This window comes from Nilaparvata lugens, chromosome 2 (genome assembly GCF_014356525.2).
Source record: "Nilaparvata lugens isolate BPH chromosome 2, ASM1435652v1, whole genome shotgun sequence".
Taxonomy (NCBI): domain Eukaryota; kingdom Metazoa; phylum Arthropoda; class Insecta; order Hemiptera; family Delphacidae; genus Nilaparvata; species Nilaparvata lugens.
This window is the reverse complement of record NC_052505.1, coordinates 90,245,928-90,273,744: the sequence shown is the minus strand read 5'-3', so window position 1 is coordinate 90,273,744 and position 27,817 is coordinate 90,245,928. Positions and strand designations below refer to the sequence as shown.

At 36.2% G+C, this 27,817-nt stretch overlaps 1 protein-coding gene across 1 annotated transcript; it reads right to left on the bottom strand.

Annotated features, from left to right (window-relative positions):
- Window positions 1-1,571: 1,571 nt before the first annotated feature.
- On the bottom strand, window positions 1,572-26,132 carry LOC111045670 (enhancer of mRNA-decapping protein 3). Its single transcript, XM_039420251.1, has 10 exons — window positions 25,720-26,132; window positions 23,803-24,077; window positions 15,750-15,895; window positions 14,751-14,811; window positions 14,114-14,259; window positions 11,920-12,079; window positions 6,908-7,061; window positions 3,667-3,884; window positions 1,954-2,319; window positions 1,572-1,910 (listed from the first exon to the last, which is right to left on the bottom strand). The coding sequence occupies exons 1-9, from the start codon at window positions 25,881-25,883 to the stop codon at window positions 2,003-2,005; spliced, it is 1,641 nt and encodes a 546-aa protein (XP_039276185.1). The 5' UTR covers window positions 25,884-26,132; the 3' UTR covers window positions 1,572-1,910; window positions 1,954-2,002.
- Window positions 26,133-27,817: the final 1,685 nt, after the last annotated feature.

The window sequence follows — 27,817 nt, the reverse complement described above, 5'->3', positions numbered from 1 at the left end:
GCTCTTCAAAAATATTTTCGTACGTTGTTATCGCATCTGTTATCAATATTAAAAATACTCTAATTTCATCCTAGATCAGGATTGATTAGATTCAAAATTTTCAAAAAATATATAAATACATTTTTAAAGAAAAATAAAAATAATATGATTTCTTCACGTGCGATCAGGAGCCAAGCTTATCTAGACTTGCTAATTGCAACAATTTGGGAAGACCTATATTACACCAGTCACACAATAGTGTAACACAATGTCAACTGTCCATTTGGAAGGCCGATTTTATATCGGTTGTCCAAAATCTATGGGTGTTCAATTAAGCTGGATTCGCATACAACATTGAGAGTTAACAGTGAAAATATAATTCCCATAAGTTCAAATGGTATTATTCATACTCACTTGGTTGGGCTGAGTGGTAATAGTCCAATTAGAACTCATGAGAAATAAATCTTCATTGGTCACTGTCACTATCGTCTGTCAATAATAATTCATATCTATGCTGCTATGTTGTATGCTGTTATTTGAATTTTGCTAGCTCCAACCTGCTATCGGATGATGTTTCTTGATTGTGTGATAAAAATTAATAATAAATAAAATGAAAGTTGCTATTACAACGACAAACAGCTGAAAAGTACTACCTCTCAAACATAGAGGAATATGAACGAAAATTGAGAACAATCAAGAAAAGCTTGATCGACAAATTCAAAATGAGATTCATATTTTAGTTAATATCTCTAATGCTGCCCAATTAATGTGTTGGTTCAAACGATGTAATAGCCAATTTTTCGATTCGATGTATCGATTCCAGTAGAGTTGTACTTCGTCTATTCCAGCATAGAGAAAATGTAGCATAAGGATATCCCATGGTATAGGTTGTTCATTCCAAATTTCAAGTCTATTTTCCAACTACTCAAGCAATTACTTTTGACTAATGTCTATTATTACAGTAGTAGAAAGTAAAGAAACTAGGAGCATCACATAGCGTCACGAAGAACTACTAGGACTATCGACATAGCTTTACGAAAAAGAAGTACTAGGACTATCGGCTTGAGTTAATAGTGACATTTGGAACATAAACGCCCTATACCGTGGGATATCTTCTTATGTTATCTTCTCTCTATGGTTTAAGTTTGTAAGTTTTCAACAAGTCATAGAAAAATTGTTGTCAGTTCAATATTCAGTGGAATGACAACAGTTCGCATGCTGAATCAGTTGATATGCAGCGGAATGACAACAGTTTATATGCTGCATCATATGAAAACTGAAGTTTTAGTTAATATATGCGTAATGACAACAGTGCATATGCTGCATCATGGAAAAAGTTTTATAGGTATCAGTTAATTTGCAGCCGAATGACAACAGTTCATATGCTGCAACATAGAAAAACTGTTGTATCAGTTAATATGCAACGGGTTGACTCATAGAAAAACTGTTGTATGAGTTTACATGACGCGGAATGACAACAGTTTATATGCAGTATAATAGAAAAACAGTTCTAACAGTTAATATGCAACGGGATGATTCGTAGAAAAACTGTTGTATCAGTAATATGCAACGGGGTGATTCTCAGAAAAACAGTTGTATCAGTTAATATGCAGCGAGATGACAACAGTTCATATGCTGCAACATAGAAAAACTGTTGTATCAGTTAATATGCAACGGGATGATTCGTAGAAAAACTGTTGTATCAGTTAATATGCAGAAATATTACAACAATTCATTTGCTGCATCATAGAAAAAGTGATGTATCAGTTAATATGCAACGGGGTGATTCTCAGAAAAACAGTTGTATCAGTTAATACGAAACGTGATGACTCTTAGAAAAAACTGTTATATCAGTTAATATGCAGCGAGATGACAACAGTTATATGCTGCATCATAGAAAAACTGCTCTATCAGTATTAATATGCAACGGTATGACTTGTAGAATAACTGTTGTATCACTTAATACGCAACGGGATGACTCGTAGAAAAACCGTTGTATCAGTTAATAAGCAGCGGAACGACATCAGTTACTGTGTAGCGGTATGACAAACTTGGGTCCGAACGGTGACTTGTAGTTGACGCCGACCTGTGAGTATACCTTCTCCGGAATGGCCAGGTTGACCATATAGAGACGCCCGTTGTCTTCGCAGTGAGCCAGCGGCAGAGGAGGAATGACCGACAACTTGACCGGAACGCCCGGTGTGCCCGTCGCCGGCGGGTCGATCGCCAGCAGCGACGCCCTGCATTCCACAATCCACGACTTGATCGAGGCGTCGATCTGACAGGAGGCATCGCTTGCTAACGCCACAACCACTAGGTCGACTGCTCCCGTTGGCAAGTCTGTTAACGAATTTCTCTTAATTATTTACAAAAATAAATACACACAAACAATAAATCAAACAAACTGTACTGCAAGTGAAACCTTCTGCAGGATATTTTTAATATCTAGAAATATCCACACATGATACAGTATCAACATATACGATACAATATACCTTTTGTTAATTAGATATAATACTTTCTTTAGCACTATTTAATTTGATTTGTATATCTCTTCTTACTTGACTAGAATTGAAGCAGAATAAGTTAACCGCAACGCACTGCTAACACACAAGGAATCCTATGTTGACAGTGCCGAATATTACATTGATAATTATTGTTGTGCAAGTTACAATCAATGTCTATTTGTAGGTAATTGTATATTGCATACTCTAATGAGTATTGTACAAGTATGTGTATGTGATTTTTGGCAATAAATTCAATTCAATTCAATATCAACACATATGATACAATATCATCACAGGTCAACTGATCCTGATGGCAGTTCTCAGTCGCCTATATTACAGATCACAATACGAATATACAGAAATGAAAAGACTTATACATTAATTATATAGAAATAGCTAGTACCCAAAAACGTTCAAACTCTTTTACATAATCACAACTAGTGACTCATGTGCTGAATGAATTACACATAATATCCAGTGTCCCACAAAAGGTGTAACAGCCGAAAACCATAGATTCTACATTAAAAAATGTCCAGTAAAGTTTTTTTTATATCGACCTTAGTTTTCGAGAAGTATCGATTTTTCTATATTTATGGAAAACGTCAATAAATACAAAACCATCAGTCGAGATCTAATTCTAAGGATATGATTGGAAATAGGAAGAAATTTCCAATAAGATTCATATAATTTGTTTGTGAGACGTTTTTGAACTTTTTATGAGCGTTTGAAATTTGGCTTTGAACTCGACGAATGCACTTTTTCAATTTTGAGCAGTCATAAAAAGTTAAAAAAGGAACAAATGATATGAATCTTATTGGAAGTTTTTTATCTTTCCAATCTTATCCTTAGAATTTAGATTTTGACTGATGGTTTTCTAGTTAATGACGTTTTTCATATCGAAAAATTGATGTCTCCTAAACTTATGTCGATATAAGAGAAGTTTACTGGACATTTTTCTTTGAAAATGTCATGTAGAATCGATGGTCTTTGACTGTTACACCTTTCTTGGGACACTGTATATTATGTACGATTCATTCAGTACATGAGTGCTAAAACTAGTTGTGTTCATGTAAATTTGTTTGTTTGTTGCAAAGTTCATGTAGAATCTATTGTTTGATGTAGTTCATGTAGAACCTTTTGTGGGACACCCCTTATTAGAAGATTTTGAAATAGTAATTACCTTCGACACGAGTTGTGGACTTCTGGCCAGTGAGGTGATAGAGCGAGAACTCTTGACTGACCACATGTGTGGCTAGGAAGCCGCGATCCAAGTGGACCACTGTGTCCACGCCATGTGAGGACAGCTGGCGAGCAGTGTTGAGGCCCATCGCCCCAGCCCTGTTACAGCCACACATCAAAACCACCAATGGCTTTTGGTGAGAGTTTTGCGGGTTGAGTCTGTCGAAATACAAATAACACATGTTTCAAGGTCAAAAAGGTCAATCAAATTACTAATACAACATTATTTATGAACATAAGGGTGTGATCACATTGAATACGTGTATATGTGCAAGTGCAAGTCAGGTCATGCATTCAGCGAAAAACAAATTTTGAAATGAGTCATTGAAACACGTTGTGACTTGCATGTAGCTGATCACACTGAACGCAACCAGCAAGTGCAAGCGTTCAGTTTGAGCGTTCCCATTGCTCTTTCCAGATTTTTTATCTTATCTGCATGCTTCGTCATGTATAACCAAGCTTGCACTTGCACATTCGCGTATACGCATTCAATCTGATCACACCGTCATATATTTATTGACAGAAATATAAAATTACAACATCTTAGAAATACATAATAAAAGCAATACAAATTTCACAACATGGGAAAATACTACTACAAAATAAAATGCAATGCCAATTGAGTATTTGCATCTCGAGGTACTAGACCTGTTTTTTTATGGTTTTATATTTAAACAAAACACATTTTAAGGCTATAAATTATTCCAAACAGGCTACTTTATTACTGTTTTAATGCTCACACTTAATTGTATCGATTATTTAGAATAGGTTTCTTCCTCAGTGCGAATATGGACTTCATAAATAATCTTTCTACAGATGAAAATAAATTGGAAGTTGCATTTGTTCAAATGCTAGTTAATGAGTAATTATTATCAAACGAAAATCCCAATTAAATGTTGTAAATCAACCACGAAGTCTTCTGCTACTGCAAATATTGACAACAGGGTGAATTCCATCTAGCTGTTTACCCTGTTGCCAATATTTGCAGTAGCATAAGTCTTCGGGGGGATTTACAGCATTTAAATGAGATTTTCGTTTAATAATAATTAATAATTTTTCTCAAACACTTGCGAAATGAGTAGCAATCATTTGTACAAAATTGAATCAATTAGCAAATTAGTCGTTTTATTACGATACTTTCATTCAATCACAACCATCCAATCATTTTTACTGTATTATCAAAAACGCATCATTATCAAACGCTGGACGTACTAGAACCCCACGGAGGATGATCCTATGAAAAGACTGGCGACATCCACCTCATCAAGATCTCACTTGTTCAACAATCAGCCCGTGTAGGCAACTTCACTTGGTCCAGCTTTCAGTTCGTGCTTTCAAAAGATCAATGCATATACAGTCGAACCTCTGTATAACGAAGTCGATTATCCTGAGAGAAAAAATCGCTGCAGAGAGGTGTTCGTTATTGAGAGGTTCTGTCAAGAAAACTGCCACGATCCTATGGATCATATAATATCGTATCACGGCGGTAAATAAATGAATATGGTACATAGAACATATCATCGCGAACGTAGGTAGGGTACCTATTAGGCCAATATTAATATGGAAATTTAAAAATTAATGCTGTTTGAAGAAAAACATGTTTTTTGAATATTTATAGAATGTAATTAGTAAGTAAACTCACCAATTTATTCTCAGAAAGCTTGATTTGTACTATTAGTGGAGTTTAATCAAGGTACATACTCTGTAGCAATATTTTTCAACTCTTTACACTACTATTAGATGGAACGCAAAATACGGTTATTTTGTCAATAACTTCACTATAAACATCAACTTTCCTATTTGTTAATGTTTCATATTTGAAAAAGTGAGTAATTTTCGGTTCAATTTCGCATTTGAATAAAAAATCATGTTCGATAAACGACTCACATCTATTCAAACAGTCAGACATGTCTGGTACACTATTTTTCAGTTTTAATCCTAGCCTGATAATTTTGAAAGCCTCTAGAACTTCTTGATCTGACGGATTCTTCTCCTCAGGTTCGTCACAGCTATCATCATCAAAGTCAGTTCAAAGAATTGAAATGTGTGACAAAAGCAAGAATGGGGAAGTCCAGTCGTTCACCTGCCTGGTCTACAATAATGACAAATTCTTGGAATTCAATATCCAGTAACTTGCATTCAATTTCCGACATGTGTTTCACCCTCTATTAACTGTCTACCACCCTATCTTCTTCCTACCTGAATTGCCATTATTTTTAGTCTATTGACATTTCTGCTGAAACTAAACAATTCCTTGAAAATAACCGTCTGCTTCCAATACACACTACACTTTGTATGTTGAAGTCAAGAGAAAACTTCGTTGTTTAGAGGTCCGAAAATCGTTAGATAGAGGTAAATAAGCAGCCAAAACTCTAAAATGTCATGGGACCAGGTAAAAATTCGTTGTGTAGAGGATTTCGTTAAGTGGAGGTTTGTTATAGAGAGGTTCGACTGTACTCATCTCATAAATATCTCAAGAAATGGTCAAAATAGGCACTTGATGAACTGAGGTCTTGACGAACTGAGACCCTACCAAAAAAAGAAAACACGACGTCACTGCCTTTCAGGAGGTTGAACTTCACCATAGAGAACATTAAAGCATAACAAGATATCTCATGGTATACGTCGTTTATGCTCCAAATTTCAAGCCGATTACTGTCCACTACTATCGATTATTACCGTTCTGGCCGGGTGAGAGCTTCAGTCTAGTCATGGAGTACGCCATCTGGAGTACACTACCATAGAGAAGAAAATGCATAAGAAGATATCTCATGGTATAGGTCGTTTATGTTCCAAATTTCAAGCCAATTTCTTGTCAACTCAATCAGATTACTGTCGACTATTGTTGACTATTACTGTGTTGTTGAGGTGAGATTGTAAGAACAGCACAGTATGAGAGACTACCAGAGTCACATGGCTTCACGGAAAATAGCTACTTGGACTATCAGCTTGAGTTGACAGTGAAATTGGGAACATAAACGCCCTATACCATGGGATGGATATATTGTTATGCTATATTTTCTTCATGCCTTTACTCAAAACACTCTTTGATCACAGAGTAAATAGAAACAAAACCAGTGTTATTGATTTTTTCAATACAATATCTATTTAATTGCAATATGTGTAGCATGCAGTGTAGTATTGTGCTATAAAGTTTTCTTTGAAATTAGAATTGAAATTACCTGCGCGCTCCTCCCAAAAGTTGTATAATCAGTTCAGTGGAGGCACGTCCCATGATTTCGCATTGTCTTTTGAAGGTGTAGCCATAATCTTCAGAAAAATCGAAAATGGCTCGTCGAAGATCACTTGTGATGCACGGAACAACAACACCGGAGTCTGAAAATAAATAACCAAAATTTATTCTGTTTTTCAAGAAATAAAATCAAGCACTGTCATTCTCAAGAACATTCATCAATATTAATCCTCGAAACTAACACAGTAAATAAGTAAAGGGACAACGTTACATGACTTGGAAATAAAACATTATTAAAATTAGTTTTCAACTGATTACTAGAGTAGGTTTTTAATTATATAGAATCAAATTGCTTATTATATACTATAGTGAGATTCACGTTATAATGTGTAACAATAAATATTGTTACAATTGTGAGTGATGAGAATTATGTGAATTAGCCTGAGAAGTTAGCCTGTTGTGAAAATGGATTTTGCTGTTTTGCGTTTCGGCGTTGTGTTGTGTTGACTCTGTAAGTGTGTGCGTAGAAGCTATGATCCTAAGAATAACATCAATTTTCCTGGAGCAACAGCTTAGTTCATGAGCCTTGCTTTTCTGCGTTGTGTAGTGTCGACTCTATAGGTGTGTGTGTAGAAGTTGTGGGAAGATCAACGATTTTCCTAGAATATAAGTCTGGTTCACAACCTTATAAGGCAAGGAATTTATAGCTGTCAAGGAAAAATAGCTTTCACTTGGTGGGAGAATGCATCTTAAATTGTAGTTGTAACGTTCCTTTCTATTGGTGGAAACTTTTCTAGAGAATAGTAACTGCCAATCACAGTTAACGTTGGTTAGGTCTATCTAGTATGGACGATCACACAGCTGTCCACGGCAAGACGAGAAAAGCGAAGTGGATTCACTCAGCGTCTGTCCTCCGACATAAGCAGTACTAAATGTAGTCTGATCAGAACTTGGTGTTAATCATGGCTTCCATGCCAGCTTTAGGCTTTTTAGTGTTTGACTCTGGAACCTTTTGTTCCAGCAGCATTTTTAGTTTTCTTTGCCTCAGTAGTTGCTTTAATTAAGAGAGAGAGAGTATCAAATTGTCACCTCACCATGGAGATTTTTCTCCTATAACCGCTACTAAAGCGGTGTAAGTACGGGAACATCAAGTATGGGATCAACGTACGAATCCATCATTTCATGGGTTCATGAACGTGTGTCTTTAAGCTGCTGAGACGCCTCTGAATCGATGGCCCGTCCTAGAAGCTTGGGGTATGCTGTCTCCTGTCCATCTGGACGTGTAGAGCTCGATCACCGAGCCTAGATTCAAATTGAAGAAACGGCTATGAGGAAACAACTTTTTTCCAAATTAAACGAACGTCCCAGGAACTCCGGATGTGACAAAATGGGTTTTAGTGACGACAGACTTTCAATCAATTAAAACGTGCGGAATTAGACTTTTTGTTAAATCGTAATTTTGAGATATTATTGGGGATAGATAGATTATTAATTTTTTTAATTTGGTTTGAGTAATAGATTTTCGGTTGTATCTTTACATTGAAATGTGAGGCCATATTTTCTCTGTAAGGATCCAGCTGGGAATTTCAGTTTTCTTTAAATTTATAAATAATTATAATCTTCTAAACTACTAAAAGTTGAATGAGTATATGAATTTTTAAAGGTCCCTTATTGATTAAATTAATGTTTTAAAATAATTCTCATCTTAAAGTTTTAAAGGATCAAATGAAGTTTCAAGGACCCTAACCTTTTCTAAATTTGTTTTGATGACATAGAATTTGTTTTGATGTTTGTCTTTGCAGCTTTCATGATATAAAGATACAGAATAGTTATTATTGGGGATCATTAATATTTGATAATGTTTTGATAGTGTTTTTAAAGTTTCCAAGTGTGTTCTAAATTTAATGTTCTAAGAATTTTATGTGGATCTTTTCTTAAAATATTAATTGTCATTTATGATTAACTTCTGAGACATATCTATGATAATTTTCAATAATTGCTCTTTTGAAATTAGAGTCCTTTAAGCTTTTATGATTCAATCTAAAACGTTTTCAAATGTAGAGCATACTGAGTAGGTTATTACCGAATTAAGTATATCAGAGATAACTTTCTAAATTTAGTAATTTTATTTTCGGTTTTCATGATGTAACTTCTTTGTTTTATTAATTGTTGAATTTAACTGTAAGAGGTGACAATATAGTTGATACCTTCTCTCTCTATTTCGTTGTCTCTCTTGTCATTTCTGGTTTCCCGTTCTCTAGCACTAGGTATGTTTATCAAGCATCCCTTTTATTAAGTTATATTGTGTGTGCTTCTAAATTCTAAATTCAAAATTAACTTTCTAAATTCATAGCACGGCACAAATGACAGGGGAGAAAGATAGGAGAACAGCGTTGCCGATTATCTTCTTTGCCACTACCTTCTCTAGAATATAGCTGATGTTAAAAATAATCAATCATATTTGTTCGTCATAAAAATATAATTTTTAATGATTCAATAATGAATTTTTATAATTGAGATTGAATATTTAGTAAATAATATGTCTACAATGAAAAACGATCTGGCAACGTTGCGGAGCTAGAAAAGGATAGCGCTATCTGCTTTGTCGAAAGATAGACAAGCATAGACAACACCAATGTTAATCAAATACTATCATTATAGAGTGGACCTCACCATAGAGGGAGTAACACTGAACATTTTTTTCTTATACTTTCAGAACCAGAAAAAATCTGGTGTGGTACACTCACACAACTTTCCTTGCTCATTGAACTATAAGCCTCATTATCAAACGAGAATAATTTAGGGGAATAACATAATGACGATTGACGGCAAAATATTTGCAACTACGATCAGACTACTGTATATGTGTATATACAATTGTTTTCAGAGTACGTTTTCCTTTATGTAAATTGTGAAATTCGATGATTTTTTTGAAATTCGTCAAAACAGCTGTTCCACAGATGAAATATCTTGATTATGACTGTGTTCTTTTTATAAACTGCTCTACCTACCGTACCCACGGTATATGGAAGAAGAAAAAGTAAAAACCGTGTACCTACCTATCTCATGCACGAGAACAAGGTTACAAAGTCCATTTCTCAAGGATTGGGTGGCCCCCCTTTAGTACCCCAGGAGAAAGACTCATGTCAGTTGATAGAGCTAATAAATAACTATACAGAGTATGGATTTGAAAAAAATCGTTAGAGCCGTTTTTGAGAAAATCGTGAAAAACATGGTTTTTTTAGTAACTGTCATTTTTCTCAAGAATATTACGGAGCTCCTGGAATTTTCCCAGAAATGAGACTCAGGCCAGTTGATAGGGCTTATAAATAGCTATCCATGGTATAAATTTGAAGAAAATCGTTAGAGCCATTTTCGAGAAAACCGTGAAAAACATGGATTTTTAGTCATTATCCGCCATTTTTCTCAAGAATATTACGGAGCTCCTGGAATTTTCCCAGACATGAGACTCATGCCAGTTGATAGGGCTTATAAATAGCTATCCATGGTATAAATTTGAAGAAAATCGTTAGAGCCATTTTCGAGAAAACCATGAAAAACATGGATTTTTAGTCATTATCCGCCATTTTTCTCAAGAATATTACGGAGCTCCTGGAATTTTCCCAGACATGAGACTCATGCCAGTTGATAGGGCTTATAAATAGCTATCCATGGTATAAATTTGAAGGAAATCGTTAGAACCGTTTTCGAGAAAACCGTGAAAAACATGGTTTTTTAGTAATTATCCGCCATTTTTTCCGCCATCTTGAATTGAATTTTATTGAATTTCTTATTGTCGGGTCCTCATGGTATAAGGACCTTAAGTTTAAAATTTCAAGTCGATCGGTTAATTAGGAATGGAGTTATCGTGTTCACAGACATACACACATACACACACACACATACACACCACACACACACACACAACACACACACACACACACACACACACACACACACACACAACACACACACCACCACACACACACACAACACACACACACACACACACACACACACACACACAACACACACACACACACACACCACACACACCACACACCACACACACACACACACACACACACACACACACACACACACCACACACACACACACACCACACACACCACACCACACACACACACACACACACACACACACCACACACACAACACACACCACACACACACACCAACACACACACACACACACACACCCACACACCACACACACACACACACACACACACACACAACCACACACACACACACACACACACCACACACACACACACACACACACACCACAACACACACACACACCACACACACACACACACCACACACACACACACACACACACAACACACACACACACACACACACACACCACACACACACAACACACACACCACACCACACACACACACACACACACCACACACACACACACACACACACCACACACACACACACACACACACACACATACACACACACACAGACCAATACCCAAAATCATGTTTTTGGACTCAGGGGACCTTGAAACGTATAGAAAACTTGAAATTGGGGTACCTTAATTTTTTTTGGAAAGCAATACTTTCCTTACCTATGGTAGTAGGGCAAGGAAAGTAAAAAGTATGAAAACAATAAGATAAGAGGATGATAATCTACTGATTTTATAAAAGATGATGAAGATTTAAAAATAGCTCATTAATTCTCAAGTTGAGTTTGGATGAAAATTTGCAATTCAATTGCTTTATAACATAACAGATTCAAGGTTGAATTAAATTCATCAAACTCAATCAAATGCATTTTAAGGTGCGTATAGACCAGAGTTTTCATCAGTTGATGCTAATCTTATTATATTTATTTGTAATGAAACAGTAAGATACAGATACAATAAGCATAGAATCAGCTGATGAAAAGTGAAATGCGCGTGTTCGTGGCACATAAATCTGTACGCACTTTTAGAAGACTATGATGAAACATTACTCACCAGTTACATACTCTTTTTGGCCACATACAGAAGGAACAGAAATTTGCCTCAGTCTCATGGGATTTGATTCAAGTACATTCTCGTTATGCCTATAATTCACTGGCTTGTCAGTTTGCTTTACCAAGTCTGGCTTTTGCGCATTTATTTCGTCATATACAGCCTGTAAATGAGAAAAAATAGAATAAAACTGAGTGATCCACATGAAATATAATCTACTAAGTCACACATATAAGAATCTATAAAATAATACACATTCAACACTTGAAAAAGAAACAGTTTATTACCCAGTCACATTCATAACAGAACATATTCTTCTATGAGTAGGTAGTTGAAGGATTTCAAAAGAGTCAATGAATGGAAAAATCTATTGTTGATTGTGATTGTTTTTTGTTATACAAGAGTTACATAGACATGAAAAAGGGGATGTGCTTGTGCTTGCAATATATTGTAGTTTTAATTTTTTAATATATTATTTGGATACATGAGAGAAGTCCAGAACCTCTTCATGCAAAATTTCCTTGTGCTAGATACAGAGTGCCCCAAAACCTCGTATTTTCGGTTGATTTTCCCATCTTTCGACCGAATTTGACTTATGATGCATGAGTTTGAACCGCCTTGATGAGCTGAGAAGAATGGAATGTAGTAGGATGGGATCCGAGCATTGTGTCAAGAGTGAGAAGAATGGAATGTAGTAGGATGAGATCCGAGCATTGTGTCAAGAGTGAGAAGAATGGAATGTAGTAGGATGAGATCCGAGCATTGTGTCAAGAAGGAGAAGAATGGAATGTAGTAGGATGAGATCCGAGCATTGTGTCAAGAGTGAGAAGAATGGAATGTAGTAGGATGAGATCCGAGCATTGTGTCAAGAGTGAGAAAATGGAATGTAGTAGGATGAGATCCGAGCATTGTGTCAAGAGTGAGAAGAATGGAATGTAGTAGGATGAGATCCGAGCATTGTGTCAAGAGTGAGAAGAATGGAATGTAGTAGGATGAGATCCGAGCATTGTGTCAAGAGTGAGAAGATGGAATGTAGTAGGATGAGATCCGAGCATTGTGTCAGAGTGAGAAGAATGGAATGTAGTAGGATGAGATCCGAGCATTGTGTCAAGAGTGAGAAGAAGGAATGTAGTAGGATGAGATCCGAGCATTGTGTCAAGAGTGAGAAGAATGGAATGTAGTAGGATGAGATCCGAGCATTGTGTCAAGAGTGAGAAGAATGGAATGTAGTAGGATGAGATCCGAGCATTGTGTCAAGAGTGAGAAGAATGGAATGTAGTAGGATGAGATCCGAGCATTGTGTCAAGAGTGAGAATGGAATGTAGTAGGATGAGATCCGAGCATTGTGTCAAGAGTGAGAAGAATGGAATGTAGTAGGATGAGATCCGAGCATTGTGTCAAGAGTGAGAAGAATGGAATGTAGTAGGATGAGATCCGAGCATTGTGTCAAGAGTGAGAAGAATGGAATGTAGTAGGATGAGATCCGAGCATTGTGTCGTGTTTGAAATTTTGATCCTTGAGGTGTCCTTGAGGTGCACGCCTCTCCTCTAGGAAATACTGTAATGAAGTGCATATAACGGGTGATTCTCATAGGAAATAATCTCATGAACTTATATCATTGTGCGAAATATCAATGTGACGACAATTTAGTTGGCAGTGATGATGGTTGAAACTAGAAATTAGGTGTTTTTCACAATACAAGGAGCATTGTTGTCAGGTGTTCAGAAGTTTTTAATAAAAAAAAATACGAGAGCAAATTTTTCTGTCCGAGTACTGGATTTGGCGGAAATATCTGAAAACTGGAAAATGAACCGAAGATACGAGGTTTTGGGCCACTCTGTATCTAACATAAAGAAATTGGTTCTGGACTTCTCTCATGTATCTAAATAATGTATTTAAATAAAACATAACTACATATTGCAAGCATCAATGTATATAGTGACTGGACTATTATTGTTACAGTATATTGTTTTATTACATATACTATATTGTTGTTTTATTCCTCATTGTACTTTTGTTTGTTGTGAATAAATTGGATTGAATTGACTTGGCCATAGAACATTCACTTCACATTTCAAACTGTGACATCAGATTATCTAAGGTTATAAAAACCTGTTGGAACAGGAACACGAATTTCGGTTATGACAATTCACTAATAATTCCATTTTTCACTTCAATAAAAAAATCTTCCTCTCACCTTTTTGTTGAATAGAGCCAAATTTTTCTCGAAATCGAATTCTTTGTGCATTATATTATCTACGGGCTCGCCAAAACACGCTTCGTTCTTATCAACCCATCTACTATTTTGTCGAGGTCGGTCCTTTTTATTTGGTGTTGTACCGGCTGAAAAAAATCAATTATTCAATCACCATTAATTTAAAACAATCGCCATGTTATATTATTTGTCCAATTAGGACAAGATCTTCAATTTTATTCAACAAGGTGCGCCAGAGAAGCTTGATAATTTGAAAAAAATCCCGTGCGTTGAATTGGTCGTGTAGAGGGGCAGGAGGGGGCGCATCTGGAGGGGGAAGTTCCCAAATTTATCCTCCCTCAAGTAAATAGCCATCATGCTCCGGTCTAGAGAGCAGCGGGCCTTCGTAGTTGAGAGCTTCTTTTCTAATGGTCGATCACCTTTCGCGCTCGATTTGAAATTCCTCCCCACAGACTTGTTCCTGGCCATAATTCGATTCTGTCGTGGGTAAACTCATTTCAGGAGTGTGGAAGTATCGCTAAACCCAGAAATGGATTTCAACCAACCATCAGAGCTCCAGAAAATATTGAAAGAGTGAGGCAGTCAGTTATGCGTTCTACCTGGCGTTCGGCTCGCAAACACGCAGCTTCTATGGCAATTTCTGACTCCACTCCACTGTTAGACGAGTTTTCCATGAAGACCTTCAATTTCATCCCTATAAATAGGCTGTTGTTCAAGAATTGACTGAACGCGATTTTTTGCCCGTCGGCATGTGATATGCCGATTGACAACCTGCCTGAAGACGCGGTCATTTGACAAAGCTCATTTCCTCAATGCGATTTTTTAATGGGGTTATTTGAAATCCCTGGTTTATGTCGATCGACCACGGACCATAGCACACCTCAAGAACAACATTCGCGACGCCGTTGCCAACATACCGATTCATATACTGCAACGAAATTTCAAAAATCGACTTTTTCAGTATATGCTCAATGGGGGTCGCCATTGGTCTGATGTCATTTTCAAGACTGCATGGAAAAAAGTTAGATATTGTATTCTAAAATAAAGAAAAGATTGGAAAAGTACTTTTGTTTTTATTGATCATTCAAATAAGTAAGTTTCTCTGGCGCACCTTGTATTTTACTCAGCACAATTGAAGGCATTTTATTCATTGTTGAAACACGTTAAAATTTCAAATTTGTAGGAACATTTTTTATGAAAACACATTACAACAATGGTGATGTGCTCACTGAAATTCTTATCACTGGAAAATGAACCGAAGATACGAGGTTTTGGGCCACTCTGTATCTAACATAAAGAAATTGGTTCTGGACTTCTCTCATGTATCTAAATAATGTATTTTAAAACATAACTACATATTGCAAGCATCAATGTTTATAGTGACTGGACTATTATTGTTTTATTACCTATACTATATTGTTGTTTTATTCCTCATTGTACTTTTGTTTGTTGTGAATAAATTGAATTAAATTGACTTGGCCATACACTTCACATTTCAAACTGTGGCATCAGATTATCTAAGGTTATAAAAACGTGTTGGAACAGCAACACGAATTTCGGTTATGACAATTCACTAATAATTCCATTTTTCACTTCAATAAAAAAATCTTCCTCTCACCTTTTTGTTGAATAGAGCCAAATTTTTCTCGAAATCAAATTCTTTGTGCATTATATTATCTACGGGCTCGCCAAAACACGCTTCGTTCTTATCAACCCATCTACTATTTTGTCGAGGTCGGTCCTTTTTATTTGGTGTTGTACCGGCTGAAAAAAAATCAATTATTCAATCACCATTAATTTAAAACAATCGCCATGTTATATTATTTGTCCAATTATGACAAGATCTTCAATTTTATTCAACAACGTGAGCCAGAGAAACTTACTTATTTGAAAAAAATCCCGTGCGTTGAATTGGTCGTGTAGAGGGGCAGGAGGGGGCGCATCTGGAGGGGGAAGTTCCCAAATTTATCCTCCCTCAAGTTATTTTTATTTATCTATTGTACAAAATACTACAATCATAATATAATTATGACATTGAAGGAAAAACTAGGCTGAGCCTGTACTATTTCTCTCCACAAATTTTGATAAAAAGTTAATGTTGTCCAAAGGTTGAGGTTATGATATCACACACTGCTTCGTCACTTGATTTTTGGTCCAGGAATAATGATTTGAAGATTTTGAATTTTGAAGGTTGACATTATTCTTCAAATAAATCACAGAATGTATCACAATGAATAAAAAAAATGAAGAAATATTTTACTTATTTTATAAGTAAAAAGCCATTATGCTCCGGTCTAGAGAGCAGCGGGCCTTCGTAGTTGAGAGCTTCTTTTCTAATGGTCGATCACCTTCCACGCTCGATTTGAAATTCCTCCCCACAGACTCGTTCCTGGCCATAATTCGATTCTGTCGTGGTTAAACTCATTTCAGGAGTGTGGAAGTGTCGCTAAACCCAGAAATGGACTTCAACGAACCATCAGAACTCCAGAAAATATTGAAAGAGTGAGGCAGTCAGTTATGCGTTCTCCCTGGCGTTGGGCTCGCAAACACGCTGCTTCTATGGCAATTTCTGACTCCACTCCACTGTTAGACGAGTTTTCCATGAAGACCTTCAATTTCATCCCTATAAATAGGCTGTTGTTCAAGAATTGACTGAACGCGATTTTTTGCCCGTCAAAATTTTTTGCCCGTCGGCATGTGATATGCCGATTGACAACCTGCCTGAAGACGCGGTCATTTGACAAAGCTCATTTCCTCAATGCGATTTTTTAATGGGGTTATTTGAAATCCCTGGTTTATGTCGATCGACCACGGACCATAGCACACCTCAAGAACAACATTCGCGACGCCGTTGCCAACATACCGATTCATATACTGCAACGAAATTTCAAAAATCGACTTTTTCAGTATATGCTCAATGGGGGTCGCCATTGGTCTGATGTCATTTTCAAGACTGCATGGAAAAAAGTTAGATATTGTATTCTAAAATAAAGAAAAGATTGGAAAAGTACTTTTGTTTTTATTGATCATTCAAATAAGTAAGTTTCTCTGGCGCACCTTGTATTTTACTCAGCACAATTGAAGGCATTTTATTCATTGTTGAAACACGTTAAAATTTCAAATTTGTAGGAACATTTTTTATGAAAACACATTACAACAATGGTGATGTGCTCACTGAAATTCTTATCACTGGACCATTCTATCAGCGTCTTGCTTCTTTCTCAATCATAAGCATCACATTCACAAATACCTCATTCATGAACATGAATATGTATTAGCATATCAATTATTGCAAGAGGATTATACAAGATCATACAAAAGGTCCATCATTATTTTCATAATTAGCATGGACTGAAAAATGCCTGGAAAGACTTGTAAACCATTGAGGCTTAAAGAATAGCCCTGGATATATCATTAACATTAAAAACATTAGCATTAACTCTATATCTGGTTATTAAAAAAATTGGGAAAGCACACACTATCTTGACAGTTTGCAAAAACTCATCTGTAGACTTAATTTGTTTATAGGTGTTGCCCACATAAGATCATTGCTTGAGAATGGGTAAAAAGATTAAATCACTTTGGGTGGCTCCGACCTTGAGACCAGGGGCAGCCATTTCAGACTTGAGTCCATTAAGCTTCCACTAGCTGTCGTGGGAACGCGAAATTGGAAATGTACGGAACTCTAAAGGTGTGTACAGATATACGCGCCGCGAACATGAGCAATTCACTTTTAATCAGCTGATGCCAAGCTTTTAATATCTGTATCTTACCGTTTCTGTAAAAATACAGATATAATCAGCTGATTAAAGTGAATTGCTCATGTTCGCGGCGCGTATATCTGTACGCACCTTAATGTACATGGCATTTCCATTTCCGTGTTCCCCTGACAGCTAGTGGACGCCTAGTGGAATTTACTATTGTCGCTGTATTCAGCATGCTCTAGAATTCAGGATGCATTGACATTGAAAGTATTACACGACAATTTTATCAACATTTTATTCACATAGAAACATGATACTTATTCCTATCATTCCTATCAGTTGGTGGGTTAAAGTATGGAGAAAAGATAGCATAAAACCTAAAGCTATATTTTTTCTATGGTTGAAGAAAAAGTTAAATAGAGTTTCAAACAAATGGAAATGTTCATCAAAGTTCTACATTCACGCATGATGTAGCAATTTTATTTTATGAAATCTCACCTTTGAAACTCGTATTGATTCCACCTTTACTTCATTGGTGTTTAGTAAACAGAATAGTATACGAAAATTATACGCTCTCTAACTTACTATGCACAACTATCAACTGTACTCCAAATGTACGCATACATTGATTTATTTTTTCATAAAGGACTTCAGAATGCATTCATGCACAAAAATGAGCCTGGCAAGCAAAGCCCACCTTGTTTGGGACTCTATATCTGAGGTAAAAGCCCAGCAATGTAGGGGCGTTCGACATTGCCATGCGTCCTCGACATAGCCACACTCTCAACTGGATGCATAGTCTACTAACTAAAATGTCTAGTGTTTATCCTATTATACTAAGCGAGCAATTTCTGTATATCTGTTTATATTTTTATTTCTGGTTATATGATTATTTATGTTCAACGGATCTCGAAAACGGCTCTAACGATTTTCACGAAATTTGGAATATACCGGTAATAGGTTTATGATTCGATTGCACTAGGTCTCATCCCTGAGAAAACTCGCTGAAGGACATTAAAAGGAAAATTTTATTCATCCTTGGCTGAAACAGCTGTGGATAGTAAAAAAATGAGTGGGCGAGTGAGTATGTGAAAAATCAAAATATCGCAGCTGTGAAATATAAACACCTGCTGCGATAGATATCATTTTAGAGAATTGTGTTCTGTTTATCAATGAATAAAAATCTGGTGTGGTACCCTCACACAACTTTCCTTGCTCATTGAACTGAGCCCCATTCTTAAACGAGAATAATTCAGGGGAATAACATAATGACGATTGAATTCATTTGAATTACCAGGTGAAAGATATCGAACACTGATAGCGAGACACTGTTTAAGAGATAAGTGCGGCTGGTATGCTGAATGGAGACGGATTTTGAATGAGTTGAATATTGAATTGCCGATAACAGCGGACAGCTGGCAGGCAGTGGATTTCAGGCGCGGGTGGGAGGTGACGTGGGAGAGGGCAATGGTCAAAATAAAAGCGAAAATCAAAGATAAGTGGCTAGAGAGACGGCAGCGATCTCAGTTCCACAGAGTTTATACAGATATAAAAATTGACGAGACGACAAGAAATTATATAAATGATGAGACCAAAAGGAATGTTATCTCGATGATTTTTAAAGCCAGAGGAGGACTGTTGCCACTCAATCATGCACCGCACAGACAAGAGGGGATCGGTATCTGTTCGATGTGCAACAGTCGAGAAACTGAAGATATTTATCATTTTATCGGTAGTTGTACAATTTTGAGTGAAATAAGAAGGAATTATCTGGGAAGAGCGATAATAGAGAGGGAGACAGTGATCGAATATCTAAACGGGAAATGTTGGACAAATCTAGTAGGATATTTGAGGGATGCCTGGAGGTACAGGCGAGAGTTGATAACTGAGTTCAATTTTTAAAGTTAAATCATGAATGATAAAGTTTTTTCTCTCTTTATTCAATTTTTCTTTCTGTTATTCTTTCTCCTTTTCGATTTTTTCTTGTAATTATCTTTCAAAGTGATTATTGTTTTGGAATAATGTCCTTTTCTTCATCAAGATGAATATTCCCCGCTTCATAATTCATTGGAAAAGATAAGCTGATGATAATGAGTTGATATAATATTAAGTTTATAATTGGTTATTTGCAATGATGCGTTGTTAGAATTATTTTTATTTTTATAGATGTTAATGAATGGTTTCCCAATATAATATGATTAAGAATACATATGCTGTATATATATATATATATTTCTGTTTGCAAATTTTATTCAATTTGAAAGAGAACCTATTGAATATGTTTTTCCAAAGTTTAAATTGCTTTTTTAGTTGAATTATTGTTTTGTTCGTGTTTGACTAGTCCAGCCACATTGACGCATTTTCATGTATTGATTTGTTTCGAAAATAATCGTTCAGTGCTGTTTAAAAGGTACGAAGTGCTACGAAGAATAAGGGCGAAAAAAAATTGGTGTGAGAATATTTAATATTGGTAATTTGTTTATAATGAAGGAAACCTATCAACCCGGCTGACGGCTACGGCTAAGCCTAAAGAACTATTATTTTGCCTTCAATAGGCTACAGGAGAGATAGATTACAGAAGAAAATAATGATATAATATTATATTCAGTACAGAATATTTGTGTATTTTGTTAAAAAGTTACAAAAGAAGAATGGTCTTGTATTATGTTCATTTTCTGCTGTGAAGTGTAAATAAAGTTCTATTCTATTCTATTCTAACATAATGACGATTGGCGGCAACATATTTGAAACTACGATCAGACTTCTGTATATGTGTATATATAATTGTTTTCAGAGTACTTTTTCCTTCGTTTAAATTGTGAAATTCGATTATTTTTTAAAAGTCGTCAAAACAGCTGTTCTACAGATGAAATATCTCGTCTATGTGTTCTTTTTACTTTCCTTGCCCTACTACCATAGGTAAGGAAAGTATTGCTTTCCAAAAAAAATTAAGGTACCCCAATCTCAAGTTTTCTATACGTTTCAAGGTCCCCTGAGTCCAAAAACATGATTTTTGGGTGTTGGTCTGTGTGTGTGTGTGTGTGTGTGTGTGTGTGTATGTGTGTGTGTATGTGTGTATGTCTGTGAACACGATAACTCCATTTCTAATTAACCGATTGACTTGAAATTTTAAACTTAAGGTCCTTATACCATGAGGACACGACAATAAGAAATTCAATGAAATTCAATTCAAGATGGCGGAGAAAATGGCGGATAATTACTAAAAAACCATGTTTTTCACGATTTTCTCAAAAACGGCTCTAACGATTTTCTTCAAATTTATACCATGGATAGCTATTTATAAGTTCTATCAACTGACATGAGTCTTATTTCTGGGAAAATTGCAGGAGCTCCGTAATATTTTTGAGAAAAATGGCGGATAATCACCAAAAAACCATGTTTTTCACGGTTTTCTCAAAAACGGCTCTAACGATTTTCTTCAAATTTATACCATGGATAGCTATTTATAAGTTCTATCAACTGACATGAGTCTTATTTCTGGGAAAATTGCAGGAGCTCCGTAATATTTTTGAGAAAAATGGCGGATAATCACCAAAAAACCATGTTTTTCACGGTTTTCTCGAAAACGGCTAGAACGATTTTCTTCAAATTTATACCATGGATAGCTATTTATAAGCCCTATCAACTGACATGATTTTTATTTCTGGGAAAATTGCAGGAGCTCCGTAATATTTTTGAGAAAAATGGCGGATAATCACTAAAAAACCATGTTTTTCACGGTTTTCTCAAAAACGGCACCAACGATTTTCTTCAAATTTATACCATGGATAGCTATTTATAAGTTCTATCAACTGACATGAGTCTTATTTCTGGGAAAATTGCAGGAGCTCCGTAATATTTTTGAGAAAAATGGCGGATAATCACCAAAAAACCATGTTTTTCACGGTTTTCTCGAAAACGGCTAGAACGATTTTCTTCAAATTTATACCATGGATAGCTATTTATAAGCCCTATCAACTGACATGATTTTTATTTCTGGGAAAATTGCAGGAGCTCCGTATTATTTTTGAGAAAAATGGCGGATAATCACTAAAAAACCATGTTTTTCACGGTTTTCTCAAACGGCTCTAACGATTTTCTTCAAATTTATTAAATGGATAGCTTTTTATCAGCTCTATCAACTGGCATGATTCTCCTATCTGGGAAACTAATGGGGGGTCCACCCCATCCTTGAGAAATGGACTTAGTAACCTCCTTCTCGTGCATGAGGTAGGTAGGTAGCGCAGTTCATAAAAAGAACACATAGTCGAGATATTTCATCTGTAGAACAGCTGTTTTGACGACTTTAAAAAAATTACGAATAAAAAATGATCGAATTTCACAATTTACACTAAGGAAAAAGTACTCTGAAAACAATAATTATATATACACATATACAGAAGTTTGATCGTAGTTTCAAATATGAGCAAGGAAAGTTGTGTTAGTGTACCACACCAGATTTTTATGAGCTGCTCTACCTACCTAGCTCATGCACGAGAAGGAGGTTACCAAGTCCATTTCTCAAGGATGGGGTGGACCCCCATTAGTTTCCCAGAAAGGAGACTCATGCCAGTTGATAGAACTGATAAATAACTATACAGGGTATGAATTTGAAAAAAATCAGTCGAGACATTTTTGAGAAAATCGTGAAAAACTTTTTTTAGTAATTATCCGCCATTTTTCTCAAGAATATTACGGAGCTCCTGCAATTTTCCCCGAAATGAGACTCATGTCAGTTGAAAGAGCTTATAAATCTATGCTATCCATGGTATAAATTTGAAGAAAATTGTTAGAGCTGTTTTCGAGAAAACCGTGAAAAACATGGTTTTTTGGTGATTAGCCGGCATTTTTCTCAAAAATATTACGAAGATCTTGCAATTTTCCCATGAATGAGACTCATGTCAGTTGATAGGGCTTATAAATAGCTATCCATGGTATAAATTTGAAGAAAATCGTTAGAGCCGTTTTCGAGAAAAACATTGTTTTTAGTAATTATCCGCCATTTTGAATTCAATTTTATTGAATTCCTTATTTTCGAATCCTCATGGTATAAGGACCTTAAGTTTAAAATTTCAAGTCAATCGGTTGATTAGGAATGGAGAGTTCACACACACACACACACACACACACACACACACACACACACACACACACACACACACACACACACACACACACACACACACACACACACCCAAAAATAATGTTTTTGGACTAAGGGGGACCTTGAAACGTATAGAAAACTTGAAATTAGGGTACCTTAATTTTTTTTGGAAAGCAATACTATCCTTACCCATGGTAATAGGGCAAGGAAAGTAAAAAAAAAATAATAAGCGAAGCTCGGTGCCCCGATATTGAAGAGTAAGAACGAGACAGCTTTGAGCGTTTTCAGAGGAGTTTGCAGGGCAAGAAGCTCTCCGATTGGCTGATTATCATCTGATTCCCGAGCACCAACCACACAGCCAATCGGAAAGCTTTCTACCCTGACGACTCGTTTAAAAACGCCTCAATATGGTCTCTCCCTAAGCCTGGCATCTTCACAGAGAGAAACTTATTTTAGTCTACTCATGGAATACACCATCTGGAGTACACTACACTTTAGCCTTTCTTACTCAAATTGTTTTGTTAGCTAATAAGTTTCTCTTAATTTTTTGCTGTGTTCAACGGTTCCTATGAAAATATTTGGAATACTTGGGCGTGTCTGGTCTCGTAAAGTATTTATCGATTTTTACTTTCCGAGAGCATCGAGTTGGATACAATAGTCTCTTCAAATTTCACTTTCCATTATGATCTGCTTGTTAATGATCACTTTTCAATACTTTATTTACGACATAGCATATCATCAAATCAAATCATAAAAACCAGACTGCTATGTCATAATTTAAGCATTGAAAAGTGAACAATATTAGTATTTATTTCAAGAGTTTAGCTAATTGGTTTTGAATATGATAAATATTGATGGATTACCTTGATACGAGCTTTGTGAGGCGGAAAAATCACTTGGGACCGTTGCTTTGGTGGCCAATTCTCCCAAATTGTGTGAAGAAGAGGACTGTGGCATTGTCATCCGGTTCATGACGCAGTTTTTAGGCATCGCTCTTGAAGCAACAATATTTTCACTCACCGATCTGTCCATCCTCTTCGCTACAGGCTTTCTTACTTGTACTCTGCTAGTCGCTGGTTTAGTTTCTTTGTTTTCTTCCGCTGTTTTCAGAATTGATAAGTTTTTAATCATCTCCCACCTGAAACAGATTGTGTCATTCATAGATTTAAATAACATTCATATTCTACTTTCTAAAACTATATTACAGCTCACCTGAGATTTAAAATAGAGAAACGAAAGCATATCCCATTGTATAGGGCGTTCATGTTCCAAATTTCACTGCTAACTCATGCAGATAGTCCTAGTAACTATTTTTTTTAAAGCTATGTGACGCTGCTAGTCTCTCATACTGTGCTGTTCTTAAGGTGCTTACAGATATAAGCGCCGCGAACTTGAGCAATTCACTTTCAATCACTTGACTATATCTGTATTTTTTACAGAAACGGTAAGATACAGATATAAAAAGCTATAAAAAGCTTGACATCAGCTGATTAAAAGTGAATTGCTCGTGTTTGCGGCGCGTAAATCTGTACGCACCTTTACACTCTCACCAGGCCAAGACAGTAATAATAGACAGTAGTCGACAGTAATCGGCTTGAGATGACGACCTTTACCAAGGGATATCTTCTTATGCTATCTTATCTCTACGGCTTGACTGAAAGTTCTTCAAAAGTTTTATTCTTTAAAAATGGTTTATTATAATATGATATAATCAAGTTATATTCCTTCGTTAGTGTCAGGTGAATTAAATCTACATATACTTCGCCCACGACACCCACAATGTTTTGAAGTGTGAAAATAAAGGCATTTAACATTAACATAACAAATCAGTGTTTCAACAGCTTTGTCATTAAAAATGAGAAAGCCTTGTGGTTTGCATTCTGGTGGTAGCCAGCATTTTAATAGTTGGACATTCACAGTATAGCACGTCATTATGATTGTCTCCAAGTCAATCAGGGTTCTCTTGTACAGGCACACTCAGCTCTGAGAGGGTTCAGGGTCTTTCACTATCTTGTCATATGACAAATCTGCTGCTGTTTGTAGTTGCACCTGGAGCTTCATGCCAGTGCCATCTGCACTCTCATGCCACAGCTGAATCCGTTTCTGGACAGCACAAAAGTCCAGCAGGTTTGTCTAGCTTGAGCAACTAAGTAGGAATTATAGTCTGTGAGTAACAGGAGTAGACTATGGATAAACATTGGATGCATATCATCTTCTGAAGCCTGTCAAGCACGTGGCTAAAATATGTAGGCCTAACTTGACCTAAAATCCTTTCTTCCTAGGTAACTTTTCTTATTACCTATTTTAATAGAAATGCACGACATAAGTATTCAGTATCTTCAGAAAGGTTTTTAATAACTTGAACGATACAAGGTAGGCCTACTGAATTTGAATGAGTTTGTTGAAAGAATACACCTGTATGCTAACATTTGCCTATCCTTCGTTTTTTATTCAAAAAGAAAGTAATAAGGACCAATTGAATTAACTAATCTCCGTGATTTTGAATTCAGTCAATAATGATTCTGAGTTTACGTCCAGCTGCTACATGCTTGTATGTTGTAGTGGTCAAACTAAGACATCAAATATAACTTGGGCCTAAGTCTGGTCTGCAATATTCAATGATTTGGTCGTATCTATCTGTAGTTTCTAAGGATCCTAAGAGATTTACAAGCTTACATATTAGAAAGTCATGCTAATTTCCAGACATTTACTTATATCATATGGCTCTGTTTATAAAATAGATTGAAATAATAGGCTATGAAGTAACTTAGCCTACTTACATAATGGTGACATTGCCGTCAGGATGAGGAGCACCATTAAGAAATGCTTTCTTCAGAATTAAGATTTGTTGTTCCTTGTTTATTTTATTAACTTCGCCTTGATAAGTCCCATGTAAAGGTCCACAATCCACTGAAACTGTACATCCAATCCACTGCTGTTCCATTTTGGTAAGTTTCACAGACTACAATACGGTAATAAAAATACGCTAAACTCAATTAACACTCTCTTTCCACAATTTACGCAACTTACAGAGTATGCTAAATGTTTGTGTTCTCATTTGCACGATAATGTGCTTTTACAGTCAAAAGTGAAAAACAATACAGGTCAATTTCTATTTTACTGATGATGCTGCTAAATCTGATTGTGGGCTTGTGGCTGAATCCAATCTGAACCAGCTGCTAAACCAGCTGCTTCTGTACAAGTAGAACGCAAATTAATACAAAGCTTCCGGCATCATCGCCCGAAACGTGCAGCATGCTCGCTCTAGAGCAATGTGTGTCCAAACGTCAATGCATGCGGGTGAGTCAAAGTTATTACTTTCCTTGCCCTATTACCATAGGTAAGGAAAGTATTGCTTTCCGAAAAAAATTAAGGTACTCAATTTCTAAATTTCTATACGTTTCAAGGTCCCCTGAGTCCAAAAAACTGGTTTTTGGGTATTGGTCTGTATGTGTGTGTGTGTGTGTGTGAGTGTATGTGCGTCTGTGTACACGATATCTCATCTCCCAATTAACGGAATGACTTGAAATTTGGAACTTAAGGTCCTTTCACTATAAGGATCCGACACGAACAATTTCGATCAAATGCAATTCAAGATGGTGGCTAAAATGGCGAAAATGTTGTCAAAAACAGGGGTTTTCATGATTTTCTCGGAAACGGCTCCAACGATTTTGATCAAATTCATACCTAAAATAGTCATCAATAAGCTCTATCAACTGCCACAAGTCCCATATCTGTAAAAATTTCAGGACCTTCGCCCCATCAATGCAGATAGATTCCCAATTATCAGGCTTCAGATACAATTGAAACGAAAAAAATCAAGTGGAGTATATTGAGCATGAAAATCTCTACAATTAATGTTCAGTAACATTTTCACCTAAAATTGAAAATGAGCTTTAAATTCGAGAGAATGTGATTATTCAATTGCAAATTATTGTTGATTCTATTAAATCATTCACTATGAAGAGATAGCAGACCTCATGTGTGTCTCCAGCGTTATTGCCCTGTCACCAGCTGGCTCACATCTTTGAATAGTAGACTTGAGATGCGCGGGAACACTAGCGTCAGGTGATCAATTTTCACAACGGCAAGGAAAGTTGTGTGAGTGCGCCACACCAGATTGTTTTCTTTTAAAAAATCAGCTTGTCTTCTTCCTCGCCTTGATAATACTTTAGGCTAATTAGCTGTAATCCTTGCAATGTAATCTTGAATTCATTCTAACAGTCTGAAGTCTAAATTAAATTGTAAAAAGTAATGTTTTTACACCCCCCCCCCCTTCATTGAAGATTCATTTTGGGCACCCAATTAGATTTTTAAGGATGCAGTACTTGATACAACATGACAACTCATGTCAACTCCTATATATGACAAGCACCAAGTCAGGTCCACTCCCAGACACAGTCGATCCAAATCTCTGGTATGAAGAAGATGAGAAATATGAAGTGAGATCATAAAATAAGATAGTATATTATCATTCTAGCAATCAATGGATCGAATGATTAGATGCTGGCTATGTAAAGCAGAAAGCCCTGAATTTAAATTTCATGCAAGACCACACTTTTTTCTCAGGCTACTTCGATGTCTTGGATAAAATAACATCCAGCAGAATAGAAGAATAAAAGCTATCGTTGGATGTGAAGTCATGTCAGATGCCCTGCAATCATTCTGGTGCAACCTGAAAATTCTGACACCAGACGAGGGCCAGATAGGTCACTTGAAATGTATTTTATTTCGCCTATCAATGTAACATGCTGGCCTACATTTTTTAAAATATTTTTTTCACTTTGGTGATATTGTGCATTAATAAGAATTAGCAGCTGCTCTGTACCAAATTTGTGATGTCGCTGTTAAAATGACCTGTTTTCCTTTTTTATGATG